The 18,384-nt window shown below is 56.0% G+C and overlaps 2 protein-coding genes; both read right to left on the reverse strand.

Moving 5' to 3' along the window:
* Nucleotides 1–10,307: 10,307 nt before the first annotated feature.
* CHC_T00006013001 (hypothetical protein) lies at nucleotides 10,308–10,528 on the reverse strand. XM_005717638.1 is given in 2 exon segments: nucleotides 10,308–10,423; nucleotides 10,424–10,528. The coding sequence occupies 1 exon segment, from the start codon at nucleotides 10,526–10,528 to the stop codon at nucleotides 10,424–10,426; it is 105 nt and encodes a 34-aa protein (XP_005717695.1). The 3' UTR covers nucleotides 10,308–10,423.
* A 525-nt stretch (nucleotides 10,529–11,053) lies between these two features.
* On the reverse strand, nucleotides 11,054–12,013 carry CHC_T00006014001 (hypothetical protein). Its single transcript, XM_005717639.1, has one exon. It carries the CDS (start codon nucleotides 12,011–12,013, stop codon nucleotides 11,054–11,056), a length of 960 nt encoding a protein of 319 aa, XP_005717696.1.
* Between the last annotated feature and the right edge of the window lie 6,371 nt (nucleotides 12,014–18,384).

Genomic DNA, 18,384 nt, shown 5'->3' on the forward strand with positions numbered 1-18,384 from the left:
TGTCTCAGATTGGAAAGTCGCTCTGCAGCAGGCGTACAAGAAGTATGGCGAAACCCGACGCGCTCTCGTCCTCGACGTCGGTGCCCAAGGTCAGGAGCCATGGATGACCGATATCCTCCCCGGCGTCGTCGTTACCACCACCAGCCATCTCGGTCCGTACTATCTCGCCCCTTCCTTGTCCTCCGTCTTTGAGATTGTCTGTGCACCCTACCAATGGCTCGCGCAGGGGTTGGAGATGGGCTCCCAGAACATTGTTATCATCATCGCTCGCAACGCAGTCTCCGACCGCTATCGGCCTCTCACTGCCGTTGCCCTTGTCGCCCGCGCCTACCTGACCTACTTCAGTATCTACAAGAATGGTGTCGACGCCCTTGATCATTTCATGAATCTCGTCAAGAAGTCAGGGATGTGCTCAGAGCGTCAAATGGAGCAAGATATCACAAGCGTTCCCACCTTGTAACAATATTTACGATTCTTCACAATGATGCGAATCCGCCCCGTCCTCCCCAACAACCGCCCCATACAAATAGCAAAGATTCTCGTCCAGGGAACTGTCAAGATTGATGACCAGCCCTGGATTCCCATTGTACGCATATTTCAAGCAGGTCGGAACCAGACCAAAGAGTGCACCACTATTCTGCAAGAGGACAATGGTCTGGGAAACGATGCCATGATTGGTACAGGTTATGCTTCATTGGCCACCAACGAGGTCATTTCAGGCGATACCGTTCTTGTATTCGAGCACTGGGTCCCTATTTCCGACGACACCAAACCACCTTTTACAACTACAGGTCACACAGGCTTCCTCCAACCTCCGTATCACTTCGTGCGCTTTCAGGATGTCGAATGGCCCCACCCCTCGCGACAGAGTTTGAGACAATTGATGACTTCGGTGTCGACCTATTCTTCGAATACCTGGAACCACCTGAGGGTGTCTATGTGTACTAAGATGTCGGGATGTGTCGACTAGACGATTCAACTTTATTGTACAACCCAGTGGAGAAGGTGGCAAAGGGCAAGGTGAGGAGATGGGCTTAAGGAACTAGCATGCTAATAAATGAGAAAGTGGTATGACGCCTCTTTCGTAGAAGAAAGCACGATGTACAAGAGTGTTGTACAAATACAGAAAAGTATACAGGTAGACCAGGTGGAGCGAGAACCGAAAAAGGAGGGCATGAGGGTGGCGTCTTGGTGTGAACAAAGTTGCGAAAGAAATGTGCGCAGTACTGGCTTGGCGAGCAAGTACTCCTCGACGAGGACGTCGTCGAGCTGCAGCGAGTCGAGCTCGTCCTGCAGGCCGAGGACCGCGGCTCGGACATGAGCGAGCGGCCCGGGCCGGAGTCCATGAAGTCGACCTCGGAGAAGTTGCGCGACTGGATGCGGCGGTGGGAGCCGCCGGGGGCCTCTTCACCCCCCTACAGGGGGGTTAAGAGGCGATGGTTGGGGGTCAGAGGTGCAAGGGGCGGGAAGTGAGAGGGTAAAGAGGTGGTGGTAAGATGCGGCAAATGTGTGGGCGGGTGGAACGGGGAGAAGCGGTCGAACTGTTAACGGTTGGCTGCCAAACAGGCTAGACGATCCGAACAATGTGTGCACGAGCAAGCGACGGAGTGAGAGGAGGGAGGCAAGGCCGAGACTAAAACATTAAGCGACAGGCTCTGAGAAGATGCGATGTCTTCTTCCTATACAAATATTTTATGCCCCATCAAGGCGAATTTACATCTACTTGTGTGAGCCTTTCCAACTAGTCACGCACTTCATCAACATGCTGTACGTAATAATTGGCTGAAGTGCTCTTCCGTTCAACTGTACATGTGTGAACACTAATATTCTTCCCGTCAGCATTGCGATATATTTATTTAAACATGTCTTCATCGGTTAGGTCGTCACCAATAGAACAAACCCAGTCCGGCGCCTCACCCTCGACATCGAAGCGTCTCAAAACTTCAGCCACTGCTGCTCCTTTGTGCACCCCTCGCGGTCGAACGTAAAGGAGTTTTTGCCCCATCAAGACCTCCATCGGACTGCCGTGTAGCACCTCCTCGAGCGCTTGCCGAGCATCATGTGCTCGACTGACTGCGAGATTGCATATAGCTGGCATCTCTGAAATGCCAGCTATATGCAATCTCTTTCTGCGACATTGCCTCCGCACTTCATGGGTCAAGATTGTCGAATCTGTAGTTCATCGACATAAAGGTAGAGGAGATTGATCTACATCATGACTCCAAGGAATTATTCACTCTTTGAAACCGTGAATTTCACAGTTTCACAAAAATTACACACTTTGCTGCAGTGCGCAAAGAATAAATATACTTTCCCGAATTGGCGACCTATGTCTAAAAGCCATAAATAGGCTTAAATTCGGCTTAGGCAATATTCAAACGCAGTTCTTTTTAAGAAGGAAAAATCTTTTTAATAACCAATCACTGTTTTCCCAGCGGCAGGACCACTGGATTTCGTCGCAATGGAACTGCCCGGCCCCTTACCGAAGACGGCGCACGGGAATCGCCACGTGATCGTCATGACGGACCGGTTCACCAAGCTGACGCGCTGTATCCCGTTACGAACTACCACCGCGTCGGTCATGGCTAACGCCTTCTTGGACAACTGGGTCTACGTATACGGCGCATCACGTTACGTGCTAACCGATAACGGACCGCAGTTTGCCGCCAAGTTCTTCGACACGGTGTGTGCCCTCCTGGGGGTGAGGCATTACCTGACTACCGCCTATCACCCCCAGACGAATGGGCAAACCGAGCGGTTCAACCGTACTCTGGTACAGCGCCTCCGACACTATGTCGCGGAACACCGGAGGGACTGCGACGAATACATCCAGCCCCTGACCTTCGCGTATAACACGCAGGTCCACCGGTCGACGGAGACAACCCCGTTCGACCTGGTGCTGACGCGACCACCGTCCGGTTTGGCACTGCCTGGTACTGTACCACAGGATGCCGTCTCCAACACGGAAGATCCGAGGACCCCGGTACAGTACAAGCGCGCGACGCTGCGGAAACTCCGCGACGCCCTTGAGCGCACGCGGGTGAAACTAACCGCGGCGCAAAGGCGATACAAAGCCGACTTCGATAAGAAGGTGCGTTTCCGTCCGGTCATCGAGGTGGGAGACCTGGTCTATGTCGACCGCCCACCTCGGCCATTGACGAGTACCGAACGGGGAGACCTGCCAAGTAATGACGGGGGACCCTCCGTCAAACTTTTACCGAAAACGGTAGGCCCGTTTCGGGTCCGATCCGCTATGGAGACCACAGTGGTCGTCGATCAAGACGGGGTTTTAAACCGCGTGAGCATCGATCGGATAACCCGGATGCCGCGGGGACCCCGCGACGTCACTGCGGCCGCCCCGACCCAGCCCGCGGCGGACGGAGAACCCGAACCCGCCGCGGAGTATGTGGTCGACCATCTGGTCGATCATCAGGAGAACCGCACAGGGACCCAGTACAAGGTCCGCTGGTATGACTACGCCCCAGCGGACGATACCTGGGAACCCGCGGAGGGACTCCCCCAGGCCTTCATAGACCGCTACGGGCGCACGCGGGCGGCCGCACGCCACCGCTAACACCGCACTGGGCGACCCAGCGCGGGGCGGGACGATCCCGCGGAGGACCTCCCCCGGGCGGCGATTAGCCGCCACAGACGCACGCGGAACCCCGCGCGCGTCACCGCAAGCCCCGCGCCGGAAGACCCGGCGCAGGAGAAGGCGAGGTCACCGCCGACACAGGCGGAATCGCAACGTCGCCACAGACGCACGCGGAACCCCGCGCGCCTCACCGCAAGCCCCGCGGCGGAAGACCCGGCGCAGGAGGGGGCAACGTCGCCACGGACGCACGCGGAATCCCGCGCGCGTCAGCGCAAGCCCCGCGTCGGAAGACCCGGCGCAGGAGGAGGCTGACCCGCCGACAGGACGACCCGACGCGGTGGTGGCCAAACGGCACGGCACCCCGGTGCCTACCCGCTGCCGAGGGACGGAACCCAGCGCGTAAATACCGTATGGGGACGACCTCGCCGCGGCTCCAGGGCACTGTGGACCACGTGTTGCGCGAGGGGCATACACCGCCCGGCACGTGTGGCCGCTGGACCACGGAGGCGGTTCAAGACGCCTCCGACCCTCGGGAAGTGCCCAGTCGGAGCTCGTCAACGCGCTGAAAAGGCCACCCGCCGCGGGGCGGTAAAATCCGGCCAAAATTACCTACCGGACGGGTGTCCTCCAGTGTCGTGGGGGTAACTGGGGGACCCGCCCCGCGAACACTTGGGACACTCACCGCGCGGAGTCTCGCCGGCATGAGCCAGAGGGTAACCCGGCCGCCACGAGGACAATCGGCGAACAGGTGGGGGAGGTGGCGCTGTAGTGGCGCCCGAGCCCTCGCCTACCGGAGCGGCGGAGCCACGGCTGGGGGTGTCACGGGCGAGGAGGCGCCGGAGCCCCCGCCGCGGATGCGCGAGCAATGCTTCACACGACCCCTGCCCCGCGCCGGACCCGACCGGCGCGGAGGGACTACAGTACCGAACGGGAAGGGCAGTGAAGAAGAGAAAGAAGAAGGACAAGAGGGGGGCAATTTACTAGAATGGACGGGAACTGGTCCCCGGGGGCGGTTCGCTACTCTCGCCGCCGCCCCCCCGCTGGCATCCCTCGCGCAATTTACTGGAACGGACGGGACCTGGTCCCCGGAGGCGGTTCGCTACTCTCACCGCCTCCCCCGCTGGCATCACTCGCGGCGTTGACGTTTGGCAGAGGGCTCCGCCCCCCGCGCCGCCGCGCTGGCGGGATCAGCGTCGACCGTACCGTACGGCCTCTTCGCGGACACCTGCTCGCTCAAAACGGCGAGGTGGTCCTGTGCCGAACGGATCCGCGCCATCGTCTCACTGCGCAGGAGATCCTCGCCAGTGTCGCGCTGGCGGATGGCGAACTGCAGGCCGGCCACCTGCGCCCTGAGCTGAGTCGCCTCGACCAGCCAGGCGCGCGCGGACTCCAAAGCCGCCGCAAGGGTGGTCGGTGCAGGGACCCCCACGTAGCCGCACTCCGTCTCCAGAGCGCGCAGGGCGGCCTGCGCGTCCGGGACCAAGACGGGGGCTTCGTCTGCTAGCGCCTCACTCGGGGCCCCACCGGCCGCCACCGAGGGGGTCTGTGTCCCCGTCGCGGTCATTTCGCTGACGGGGAAGACGGCGGGGCCCGGCACCGATCCGGTAGTCGCCGCAGGGAGGTTGTCTCCCGCAGGCTCGACAGTAGAGACCTCGCGAGCGGCCCCCACCGGGGTGGGGTCCGTAACCGGCACTTCTATTACCTGCGTTTCCGTGGCCGGCGCTTTCGTGGTCACCGGCGGAGAATCTGCAGTGATCGCGTCGCCCATCGTGGGAGGCGTCGAGGGACCGACTGGGAGGCCCTCTCCGAGGGCGGTGTCCCCCGGCACCAGGAGGACCGACGCGGTTGACGTGGGCGGAGACCCGATGCACGGTCCGGCGGGGGTTCCGGCGGAAGCAACCGCGGCGCCCCATCCGTCACCGGAGGCGATGACCGCACCGTACGACGGCGACCCGTCGTCGGGCAGGGGGTCGTACCAGCTGTCGGCCTCCGCCGACGTACCATCCCAATGCGGCATCGGCAGGGAGCAGCCGCGGGCCCAACTGTACCACAGGAAGTCGCCGCGCTCCGGGAGGGACCAGTCCAACCGTTCGGAAAAATCGAGGATGGCCTCCGCGCCAACCGGGTCGAATGACGTCCCCTCGAGGATGGCGGCCACCCCGACCGATAGGATGAGCTGCAGAAGCCCCGCCGATAACCGGAAGAGAGAGCCTCGCTCGCCGGGTTCGTTCCCGGTCTGGCTCGCTAGGCGAGGGTCCGGACACTTGGTGAAGAACGGGAGGCCGTCCCGTGCGGCGTGTAGGAAACACAGCAACGCCAGGACGGCCCACTCCCAGAGCAAGATGGCGTCGATCAGTCGACGCATCCCGGGCGTCGCCTCTCGCCCGAAGGAACCGTCCAGCATCCACCGCGCTGCGGCGTACGCCAGCACGCTGCGCGTGGGTACGCAGAGGTACTGTGGAGCTTCCAGATTGCTCCAACCGTTCGGTAAGGCTGGGTATAACGGCCCCCTGGCCCCCGTGGGCACGGCGAAGAATTCCGTCGTGTGCCACATGTGGAAGTAGGCATCGGCGCGGCGACACCGCAACCGGCTCTCCTTGGCGGAATTCTCGCCCCACCGCACACGGTTGGCCACGCTGTACCACCGGTCGAACGGGCGGGGGAATGCCACCAACTGCACGTGGGACTTAGGATCCACGTCCCCGCCGAACCTCTCGAAGAGGTCGAACAACTGCGAATGGTACTGGTCCTCCCCCGCACAGCGGATGTACAGGAGATCCGAGCGGGAATCCGCCATCACGCGGTGGGGCACGTGGACCCAGCGGGTCCTCCAAGCGGCCAGGCGGTTGTCTTGGCGGACTCGTCCGCGAGGGGAGGGCGTGCGGATACCCCGCCGCCTGGGGATGGCCCCAAACCGAGCGGCATCGGGGAAGGCCGTCCCGATGTAAGCCTCGACGGACATCGGCGGCTGCGCCTGTGAGGGGTTGCGGCCACCCCGGGGAATCTGGTGGTCTAACTCGGCCCCGGGTAGCAAACCCCGAACGGCACGAACACCCGTCCGGAGCCAGCCGGACGGCGGAGCCTCGGTCGCCGGGGGCGTGGTCGCGTACGGGTCCGGCGGCGCCGGATGGTTATCTGCTCCGGCCGCCGCCTGCCTCGCGGCTACAACCCAGTCGGGGGACTGTCTCAGTACGGTCGTCTCGCCGACGTGGGGAGCCGGGGCGGAGCGCAGAGGGCGCGACAGGGGACCTTGGACGGCGGTAGGGCCGCGCCAGGGAAGGACCCCCGCGCCCGAAGCCCGCACCCGCGGAGCTGCGATGCTCGTCGCGGGTCGACCCACGGGGCCCGCCGCCAGCGCCGGTTGAAAGGACGGTACCGGCGCGGCTGGCGCCGCAGGGAGCTGAGCCCGAGGGGGGCGACCCCGCTCGGATGATCGGTTATCCATGCGGGGAGAGGACAGCAGGAGGGGGCGAGATTAGGAAGTGGAGGTAATGGGGTGTGTGATGTGGGGTGATGTGGGAGAGAAGGAGAGCGTGAGGGGACCCATTGCAGCGCCAGGGGATCCGACGCGGTTAAATACCAAAAACTCCATAGGCTCCCCTATGGAGTTGGCCGTAGTCCGCCCGCGCCCCTGTGGTCGGCGCGAGCTTCTCCGTACGGATGGGACACCCTGCAGGCCGGTCATGTCAACCCCCAGCCGCGACGGGGACGTGTCGCGAAGTAAGGAAGGCGGTCTCTGGTACAATTCCACACCACGACCCCCGATGGGAGATGAGCACCGCCTGGACGGGCGGTTACTATTGTAGCAATTGTGCACGGGCAGTCGGAAAGCGCAGTAGTACCTTCACGGCGTACACGTGGCATAACCGTCGACGCCGGTTGTGGCCACGGGCACACGTGTGCGACCCGTCCGGTAAGTAATTAGCAATTAGTAGTTAATGGCACAAATTAGCCAATTTAGCGCAGTAGCTGGTATACAGTAAGTAATAGCTACTGTAGCGGGACAGGTGTCCTGGCGTCCCACTTAGGGGTTAAGACCGGGGGCACCTGCCCCGTTCCAGTAAACGGGGGCAGACTCGCCTCCCTTCCCTTTACGGATAATTGCTATCCCGTTCCGGTTTCTCTTTTAGTCTCAGGCTTCTAACCCGTGACCGGCCGTCCGGATGTAACACTACCGACCGGCTGCGCGTCACCAGCCACGTGAGCATTCCCTCTTTTCGAGTCCTTCCGTACGGTTTGCGTTCGCGCGTGGGTTACCCAGCGGCGCGCGCTCCCTTACCTCTAACCCCCCTCGTTTCCGAGTGCTCGGGGCGAAGGTAGTTATACCACAGAAATGTTGGTGTCCTACGGACCGACCCAAGACATTGGCGACGCCAACAATAGGCCACTCCGGACTTTCGGCACAATTAGAATGCCTGAGATGGCTACTCGGCCAGTGCGTATTTTGGTATGCTTGTTGCGATGGTGGGGGTGTTGCTGCTTGAAGGTTGGTGTTCGGGTTCCATGTAACGTCTCCGACGTCTGGAGATGGGGTCGGAGTCGGGGTTAGAGCATTGGTCCGTGACGTATCAAATACCTCGATCTCCGTGATTGCAAAGTGTTTATTCCTGAGGATAAAACCGACTTTCAGATACCGGAACTGACCGGTAAGAACGACAGTATTCCAGTTGTTATAGGAAGGAGCAGTGGCAGTACCAATTTTCGTGTAATCCTGTCCGTTTGTGTTGGAGCCTTTGATGGTAAGCTTTGCCGATGGTGGAAACGGAATCTGACCTGAAAAAAAGTTGAGCGAAGAGAGTGTGTACGACTGTCCTAGGTCCAGAATAGCGTCCCACGGATACTGGCTTTCCTGCCATTGATTGCCGGCGTGTGCCCACGCTGTGCTGGATGCGAGAGCAAACGAGCCGTCAACTAAGACAGCGCCATTCGCTGAGTTGGAATTGTCAGAGGTAGTGATCGGCGAAATCTGCGCGATGGCGAGGGTTATGATGGACTGAAGGAAGACCAGAACGGTGGTGACCTTGAATAAGAAGTTCATTGCGTTGCGTTTTGCGCACAGAATGCGAAGAACGGCAGTTCAGAGTGGTTGTCTTCGAGTCGAGGCATGGCTTTATGCGCTTGATATGGGAAGCAGGGAGCCGGCGCTTGTCACTTCCGAGGCCAGCTTCTGCCAGAAGAGAAGGAGAACATTGCATCTAAAATCACAGTGACACGGCAGTAATACACGGCGAGCGCAATATCTTGGAGATATCGACGACGAAGTACGGCTGCGATATTGGAGGTGTCTTCCTTGTATAATTGTGATGATGCTTTTGAGGGGGTGGTTATCGACAGGGAAGGCGCAAGAGTTTCGTATCTGTGCGTGGGAGGCGGTCTTGCATAGAAATGCTTTACCTTGCATCTGCTCCTGTCTCGATGGCGGTCGTCGATGAAGAGGAGTGGTGCAAACAAACGGCGGCAACTGGCTAATGCGGTGTACAACCTGAGCGAAAGAAAATTTTCATACCTCACATGCATCACTTTGCCGCGTGCTGTATTCCGTCCGTTGCAGTCTCAAGTGTGTTCGGAAGATGAGGCAAGGCGCAAGAAAGGCCTTGCGCTGGTGTCGGTTTCGGCAAGTAGAAACGCAGGCGCAACATTATTGAAGCACATGCAATAGCACACTACGGAGACGCACGCACTGTATTCAAGTCAATTCTTTTGTTTCCGGTCGTCGTGCAGTAAATTACGTTTGTGCTGCATCTCACTGGTGGGTGTACTCGGTCCACAAAGTATAAGCAGGCGTCCTTTGTGATCTAAAGTAGAGCATTGCGTGCACGTGACGCAGTTGTCTACATAGCAGTGTGTTACCCGTTGTATTGAAACATTGAACATGGTCTTTTGTCGGAGCGGGAAATATGCGCGACTGCAGCGAAACCTGTCACATGAAAGGGAGCACCGCCGCACCGCCCGCCCAAACTCGCATCCTGCTGTACTACTGTACTCATCTAATGCGCCACTCCCATTGGCCGTTTACGTGGCTGCGCACGTACGCGCCAGATACCGGCGTTGAGTGGTACAGTGTAATGCTCTTAGAGCAAGGCAACCAGTGCGCTAAATTTCGAAATTTTAGAGATTTTCCCCTGTTGGCATGTCAACTGGTGCGTGCGCTAATCGCTTTTTTCGGTTGCTATCTGGAAGCACCTATCTCTATATTCGTTTCTTTCCTGGCCCAGGATAGAAATGCATATAGCACGCGATCACTCAGAATTCATCGATATTTCATAATCACTATAACCAATCATCTTTCGAGTGCTATATGCGCCGTGCTTCAGACCCCTTGTCTTGCCGAAAAACTATCGCTTGTTCATACAGTGTCGAAGCCCGCACGGCGTTCGTCTCGATGCCCTCCTCGCTCAGTTCTGGGAGGATTTCCGCGTCCTTAGACAGCAGACGCTTCCTAAACACCGCTCATTGTACCGCCGTTATACCCCTTGCTCATCATTGCCCTTAAGTGCAACCACATCGCGCGTGTCCTGTTACGGGGCACTCCTTCTGCGCCATTCCACAGCAGGTTCCCGAGACTGACCAACGCAGTGATGTCAGCGGCCTTGTCGATCGCCCTCTCCCACAACTCTTTCGCTCGTACCGCATTGCGCTCTACTCCTTCTGCGGGGATAACGGTGTCGATGCCGACCCGGTCGCCCCACGTTTTGTTAACCAGACCCTCACCTTGACCATAATCCTCCGCTTACTGTTTTAGTAATTATCAATTAAATCTACTGTAATTTCCCGAAGATCTGTTTCAGCCAACCGCTGCATCACAGCAGACACATTTCAGCAGAGAATTCAACAGCGGCCAATGTCACGTGTACACTTGGATCCGTGGCGCAGAGGCTTCAGCGTCAGGCTGCAGCGCCTGATCCCTGACGTTGCTCCTTCCTCCGCGGTCATCCCGCCTTGTTCCCTTTTGAAGACCCAGACCACCCCTGAGGCCAGCACGCTGTCGAGGGGGTCGCAGCTCTGACGAGAGTACATTAGACAAGCAGTCCCATGTTTTCATGTCCAAGTCTTGCGTTCCTCTTCAGCGTCGTCGCTTATCTGAGACCTGGGTGCTGACGAGTGGGGCCCAGCTGTCACGAGAACACATTGGACTAGCAATCCTATGTTTTCATGTCCAAGTCTTGCATTCCTCTTCAGCCTCGTCGCTCATCGTACCTACCCATGGTGCCATTGCCAAAGCCATTACTCTTGAGGGCATAATAGCGATCAACGAGGTTTTCTACATGCCGAAACGGAAAACTTGTTCGGCCGGCCGCGTGACACCAAGGATGCCACCCCCTCTCTCCTTCGCAGGCGTGCTCACGTCGCCGATGCCCGCGACGTCGGTGAACAAGTCACCCGCGCAGTCGTCCACCGCCTCCCCCCTTTCAGATTGCCGGACCCCCATGCGTTGCCCCCGTTTGCCCCGTGCTGGGCTCAGCGCCGCCCGGTTGCGTCCTGCACCAGTCGCTCGAGAAGATCCATCGCCCCACCCCCATCGCGCCCGTTCATCCCGGCTTGGAACAGCCTCGTTGCTCGCGCTGCATCCCGCGCAACCCCGTCCGCTCCGTCCCGCAGCAGGCAGGCCAGTTTAAGCATAGCGTCGCGGTTATGGCACTTCTCGATCGCACGCTCGTACAATTGCGCCGCACGAGCCGCGTTCGTCCGCACTCCCCCAGTGCCTTGTACTAGCATTTCCCCGAGTTGCACCATGGCCTCGACGTAGTCGTGCTCTTCAACCGCGCGCTCAAGCAGCTTTGCAGCTCGCGCTGCATTCGGCCGCACCCAGTATCCGTCATCCTGCAATAGGCGCGCCAGTTCGACCATAGCAAAGGCATCCTGGGCCTCGTCGATCGCGCGCTCGTACAATTCTATTGCGCGAACTACATTCTGCTCCACTCCTGCCGCGCCATGTGACAACAGCACGCCCAGCCCTGTCATCGCGCGCACATCACTGCGCTCCAGGATCGCGCGCTCAAAGAGTTTCGCAGCTCGGACTTCATCCCGCAGAACACCCTCCCTTCCATTCATCATCACGAATGCGAGTTTGCGCATAGCGCCGCCATGATGCCCTTCCCGGATCGCACGCTCGAACAATCGGATGGCCCGAACCACGTTTCTCTCCACTTCCTCCGCCCCATCGTCCAGCAGGAGTCCGAGATAGTACATGGCACTGACATCACCACTTCTGTCGATTGCGCGCTCGTACAACTCGACAGCCCGACCCACATTTCTCTCCACTCCCTCTGCGCCCTTCTCCAGCAGGACTCCAAGATCCACCATCGCATCAACATCGTCGTGCTCCTTAATCGCCTTCTCGTACAGCTCCACAGCCCGCGCTGAATTTTGTGCCACCCCGTCCCCTCCCTCGCTCAATAAATCTGCTAGGTTGAACATCGCGTTGCAATCATGAGATTTTTCGATCGCACGCTCGTACAGCTCGACAGCCCGACCCACATTTCTCTCCACTCCCTCTGCGCCCGTCCGCAGCAAGCAACCGAGATTCACCATGGCGTCGACCTCGTCGTGCTCCTTAATCACGTCCTCGTACAGCTCCACAGCCCGTGCTGAATTTTGAGCCACCCCGTCCCCTCCCTTGCTCAATACAAGTGCGAGGTCGTACATCGCGTACCAGTCATGAGATTTCTCGATCGCACGCTCGTACAACTCGACAGCTCGACTCACATTTCTCTCCACTCCCTCTGCGCCCGTCTGCAGCAAGCAACCGAGATTCACCATGGCGTCGACATCATCGTGCTCCTTAATTGCATCCTCGTACAGCTCCACAGCCCGCGCTGAATTCCGTGCCACCCCGTCCCCCCCGTTGTGCAATACACCTGCTAGTTTGTACATCGCGTTGCAATCATGAGATTTCTCGATCGCACGCTCGTACAACTCCACAGCCCGACCCAAATTTCTCTCCACTCCCTCTGCGCCCTTCTCCAGCAGGAATCCAAGCTTCACCATCGCCCGAACATTTTCATGTTTGTCTATTGCGTTTTCATACAACTCCACAGCCCGTACTGCGTCCGTTTCCACTCCTTCTGCCCCCTTCGCCAGCAGTTTTCCGAGTTGTACCATTGCATCGGCATCATCGTATTGCCGCACCGCGCGTTCATACAGCCCCACAGCGCGCTGTGCATTGATGCTGACTCCTTCCGCGCCCTCTGTCAGTAGATTACCGAGGCCCACCATCGCGCCGACATGACCATGTTCCTCAATCGCACTCCCATACAGCCTCACAGCTCGTGCGGCGTCCTTCTCAACTCCGTCTTCGCCGTTTCTCAGCAGGTTTGCTCGCTTGAACATGGCCTCTCCATCACTATCTTGCTCAGGACTCGCTGGTTGATTTTGCTCAGCGGAAATCACGAAAGCTTCTTCCATACTATGCAGCGCTTCTGTGGACAACTTGAACATGGCTTCAATATACTCACAAACGGCATAGGACCGCTGAACATTCACGACCTGCCCTTGTTAAATACCGGTGTTAAATACCGAGAGTGAAGAGTAGCGCAGATTTTACCTTGTTGCCATGCATGCGCTCCTCAATAACACATTGATGTTTCGTGCAGCGAGTGGAGATTGGTCGAGTATGGCATGGGACTGGGCCGATACAGTAGGGAGAAACAAGACCTCTAGTGTCTAGCCGACAATTTTCCTCATTTGAGATTGAGGTTCAACTTATTTTATTATTTTTATGAGGTCAAATGGCCTCATTTGAGGTCACTTGTCGGCTAGACACTAGAATCATGTCTATGTAGTGTATATCCAACAAAGCGTTATCATCACATTAAAAAATCATAAAAATCTGCAATTTTTATTTGTTTTCCACTTTGATCTCCACGGTTTCTATTTTTCTTTGGTAGGTTGACGCGCTTTCGAATTTTTCTGAAGTTGAAAGCATTCTACGGAATGTCTCTATGCTGCTGGTATAAATTTAGCTCAGAGAAAAATGCTTACTGTACGCAATCATTTTCTTTTGAACAGCTTCATGTGCGCCAACGAGTTGGTTTTTGCTAAAACTGACGAGCAGATGCTTTAGCTGTGTGGATGGAATTCTAGTTTCAAGAAACAAAAGTTAAATCGCGCCTTGCCTCGTCTGGAAAAATATAACTTTGTCCTCATATGAGGATTACTCCTCAGTAATAGTCCGATACACACTGGCGGACATTTTTTCCGTTGCAGCGGGATGTTGAGAGAATTCTTATATACACTCACTTTCACCCTTCTCATTGGCTTAATGTGGGACACATTTCAACTTATGGAAAATCCGCGTATTCAGTGCGCATATGAGGAAAATTTTCCTCTCCTGTAACTGTTCAGTCCCTAAACCGTATTTTTTCTGTTTCCAAAACTAAGCTCGATAGATTTAAACCAAAAAATACTATTTCTTTAGCGATTTGGACACTTCAAAGAGCCGAGCGCATCTTCAAACGAAAGCGCATCTGGGGCATCAACAGTCAACTTTGGAGATAGGCACCCGCTCCGACGACACGTCAACCAAAAACATTCAAATGAAGCCTGTTTAAAGAGATTTTCCTAATTCGTATTTCTGGCGCATTCAAAAAAGCGACGTGGCCCATCAATCAGGTCTCAAATGCAAGCCTCACAGCCCTCATCTTTGCACTTTGTCTACGAACCCTCCTTGTCGGTGACAAAATCCGAGCTCGAGCTGACCTTTCTAGAGCGAGAGCACATAACCTACGCATTTCGGAGGCCGTCTCCTTCCCACAGTTCTCATTCATGGCATCGTTTTTCGGAGATTGCCTCCCCCTGCGGACCTCCTCTCTGCGCTTCAACGCATCCAGAACTGCATCAGACGTCAGATGTGCCCCTCCCGTCCTCCCGTAGTTCTAATTCTAATAGTTCCATTCTCTTCAACGTCAGCATCGCGCAATAAACGTCTCCCTGAGGCACGAAAACTGCTAACAATCTGCGACAAAGTAGGCATTTCGGCGTTGTAGTCCTGTGAACTCATGTAATTGAAGGGTTGGAACGCTGGGTTATTGAGAAAGGAGAACGCGTGGACTGATCCCACTTTTACTTGTGCTTTCTGTAGTTCTATTCGGTTTTTTTAGTCGGCAGCATGCAGTCCATTATCGAGACGCAATGCGGCGCCCTTTTTGATGGCGCGAGATGGGTTTGCAGAGTCGGGGCGAAACTTCGGTTTGCACTATTTCCCGCGAAGGAGGCAGGAGGAGGTAATACGTTCCGCAATTTTATCGAAATTCTGGATACGGCTTAGGAAAATAATACGATTTAGGGACTGAACAGTTACCGGCAAGCACGATTCTCCTCGAAACTGTGTCCGGGCCAAAGTGGGACATGCATAAATATCCCATATCGAAATGGAGTAACTTTATTTAAAGACAGGGCGGTGTCCTAGCAGTAATGTACCAACCGTATCCTACCGGAAATGGCAAGCGCCTCCGTCTGACCAACTTAATACAGTGTGAGGACATTTTAGTGCAAAATTACATTTTGCTGTAGTGTGAGATTTTATACTGTAGATGAAGATTTTATATGAATTTTAGAGGAGCGCGCGCAGACAGTCTAGGAAATCCGGGCCGGACGCGTGGATACTTTTAGAAGGGATGGAGACGAAATAGAAGTGGGGAAGGTGGGCCAGTGTCGGCAGAGGGAGGTACACCGGACAGACCGGACTCAGGGTGTGTCTTAACATGCCCCGTTTTGCTGCGGTTTGCTTTGCCTTGCCCAAAGAAGTGACTTGGCGTGCTATGAGTGGCTCCTACGTTTTAATTTATGTGTTTAAGAAAAGCAACGGCTTAAGAAGCATACGGTATTTGTTAAGAATTTAAAAGTATTCCTGGCAAAACCGGGCAAGGCAAAGCAAAAACCAGCCTGTTAAGACACGCCCTCAGGGTGTGTCTTAACTTGCCCGGGTTTGCTTTGCTTGCCCGAGTTTGCCAGTCATTTATTAATTTATTAATGTAAGTACACGCCTTCCCCTTACGTTAGTAGTGGACAGGTGTCCCAGAGCGACGGTGCTGACTTACAGAGGCATACAGCGCCATAAATTGCCAGAACACAACGGGGAGGACACTGTGGGTTCTACAAATTCGCTCCGAGGACGCATCGACAGGGACGTGACATGCTGCAGCGTCAAACAACTTCGCCCGAGGGACGCGTCGACATGGACGCGAGACGCTGCAGCGTCGCTCGCTTCCGACCCAGAACGTGGCCATTGCGGGTGATCCCAGATCACCGGGATAAATAATTGATCTCACCCCCTACTTCTCTCCTTACTACTCCGCGGGATAGCGTATCTATCGCCGGCGCTGTTTGGTCAAAAAACGGATCTACAACCACTGCCCAGTATCGCCGTTCGCCTCCCCTCCTTTCTTCTCAATCTAATCACTCCTACGCAATGCACGGCAATAGAATCATCACTGCTACGACCGCACTAACCGCAACCGCAGCTCTATTCTCCCTCCTTTCATTTCACCAAGCTATTTCAAGCTATCCTCGACCCCGAAAATTCACAAAGCCCTTAGATCTCCGACGGGGATGGACCTTTGTCAGAGCCAACAGAATTTTTAACGACAAAGAATTCAGTCGTACATACCGTATGGAGGGGGGATAATATTTGGTCAGAAACGCCCGCTGCAGACGAGGAAGCAATAGTGAGAGACTTTGCGTTGGTGGCCCCCGTCTTCCGAATGGTGGGAGTCGGAGAGATGCGCCAGAGGCGCGGAGAACGGCGCACGTGGCATTGAGGTGTGGAAGCCATTTTCAGGAAAGTAGTAGGCAGAGAGGTGCTTCGTAGAGTTGGGTTGCCTTTGCGAGATGGCAGGTGCATAGATTTTTGCAAAGGGGGAGTTGAGGATGTTTTCGGCAAGGGGCAAGCACTGCGTCCACCGGAGCACAGCGTCCAAATTCGAAAGTTACAAACTTACAAAAGTAGCCAATATATGATTGACATTTGTCATTACACACTGACATAACTTGAGCTTGCAGTGTAGGGTCGTACTTAGTTTCAAATCATATATTAACGCCCAGTAGCCAATAGTAGTGCAAATCATGGCTCGAGCAAGCAAACCCGGGCAAACTCGGGCAAGTTAAGACCCTCCCTCAATCTCGCGAGACGCGACCGCACCCTTCCCCAGAAAGCACCACCACCCCCTTTTACCTCACAACATGATACTGTTGAGGACGTCCGACGCAGTCAGTATTGCTGGCCCTAACCCTGCTACCTACGATGGGTCGAACGGGTCAGATGTTCCCAAGTTTCTGTTAGTATGCAAAAACATTGTTGTGCACTGAGGGGGTAGAGGATGGATCCCCCTCGGGCAGAGCGCGCGCGTTCGGGCGCGTGTTGGGGGTTCGGGAGATCATCCGTAAAAGAACCGGTACGGGGCCGGGCGCTATGCGCAGTAGGGAATTAAAAGGGAAAAGGAAGTAAAGGACACTCCCAGGAGGGCCGGAGCGGTTGGGACAGGCTGGCGCGCACGCTACCGCAGTCGAGCAGGGGACGCACGGTAGAGTTAGGTGGTAATCTGGGATGTAGATAGCTCGCGTGGTACCGTAGTGTGACGAGGACCGGCCCCAAGCTACGACTCCAGTTCCAGAAACTCAGATTGAAGACCCAAGGCTTGGTGAGAATTTACTTCTGGTCGGACGTCGGCTATATACTAGCCGGCGTGGGAGCTATAATTAATTAAACTGAACAATACTAAATTAAAACGGCGTCGGTGGCCGGAGAACTCCCGGTGGGGAGGTATGACGACCTCTTACACGTGGGAGATTGACACTTGCACACCCGTAGTAGCGGGTCGTAGGTACACGTGGCTCGTGGTACCCGTTTCCATGGGTACACGTGGGGAGGGTCGCGCTGGCCGGGGATGCGCCACCAGGGACAGGTGCCCTGAGAAAAGAATGGTGGGTCAGTGCACTACAAACATGATCATGCGTGGTAAGCCGAACGAGGAGAATGCAGGAGCTATCTTATGCCACCTCGGAGGTGCCGCGTTCGACTACTACCATGACACCGACAGTCATAATGCAAGTCTGACCGAGGCTGCCAGTAACTGGGACGGTGTGAACAGCGCTCTGTCAGGCCGTCTTATGGTGACAGCTAGGCCTGAAGAAAACATCCAGAAGGCTATGAGTTGCCGATTAGATAGTGGAAACTTGCTCGCTTCGATGGCTGAAATGGAAAAAACTCTACTCGAAAGCTGGTTTCAACAACGAATCGAAGTACAGATTGCTACGAAATGCCGTAATGGTACATCTGGACGTTGCTTAGTTCCCGACCTATCGCTCTCCGTCGACTAACGAAGAACTGATGAAGACCGTGAAGGACTTTACCGCAGGTCGTGACTCCTTCCAGGTGGCTAAATCTTGTGCACATTCCGTCGACCCTGTAGCGCCCAGGCGTGTATTGATGCGTACTGATATGGATCCTCGACATGACAAGCTCAACAATAATGTAGATTAGCACTGCCCACACCATGAGACTCGTTGTCCGACGTGTGGAAAGGTAGAACACACCACTGAGACGTGCTGGTCCCGTTTTGCAAGAAAGAATGTGGTTCGAGCGCGCCCCTAAGGTAACGCTGGCGCGGGAAGCGCTTATGGACCCGAGCGAGGCGTTTCTGCCAAAGACAACAGTGGCGAAGCCACCAGAGATTATAAGCTGGTCAAAGTCATGACTAAGTCCACGAAGAGAGAATTGGTGGCAGCTACGAAACGCAACGCCGAAGGAGAAACCTTGCCGAAACAGTGGAAGAATTTTGAAGAAGTTTCGG

The sequence above is a fragment of the Chondrus crispus genome, genomic scaffold (assembly GCF_000350225.1).
Source record: "Chondrus crispus Stackhouse genomic scaffold, scaffold_337, whole genome shotgun sequence".
NCBI classification, from domain to species: domain Eukaryota; phylum Rhodophyta; class Florideophyceae; order Gigartinales; family Gigartinaceae; genus Chondrus; species Chondrus crispus.

Coding starts and splice junctions, on each gene's coding strand:
- CHC_T00006013001 (XM_005717638.1), bottom strand. CDS start 10,528: ATGACCGCGGAGGAAGGAGCAACGTCAGGGATCAGGCGCTGCAGCCTG.
- CHC_T00006014001 (XM_005717639.1), bottom strand. CDS start 12,013: ATGTTCAACCTAGCAGATTTATTGAGCGAGGGAGGGGACGGGGTGGCA.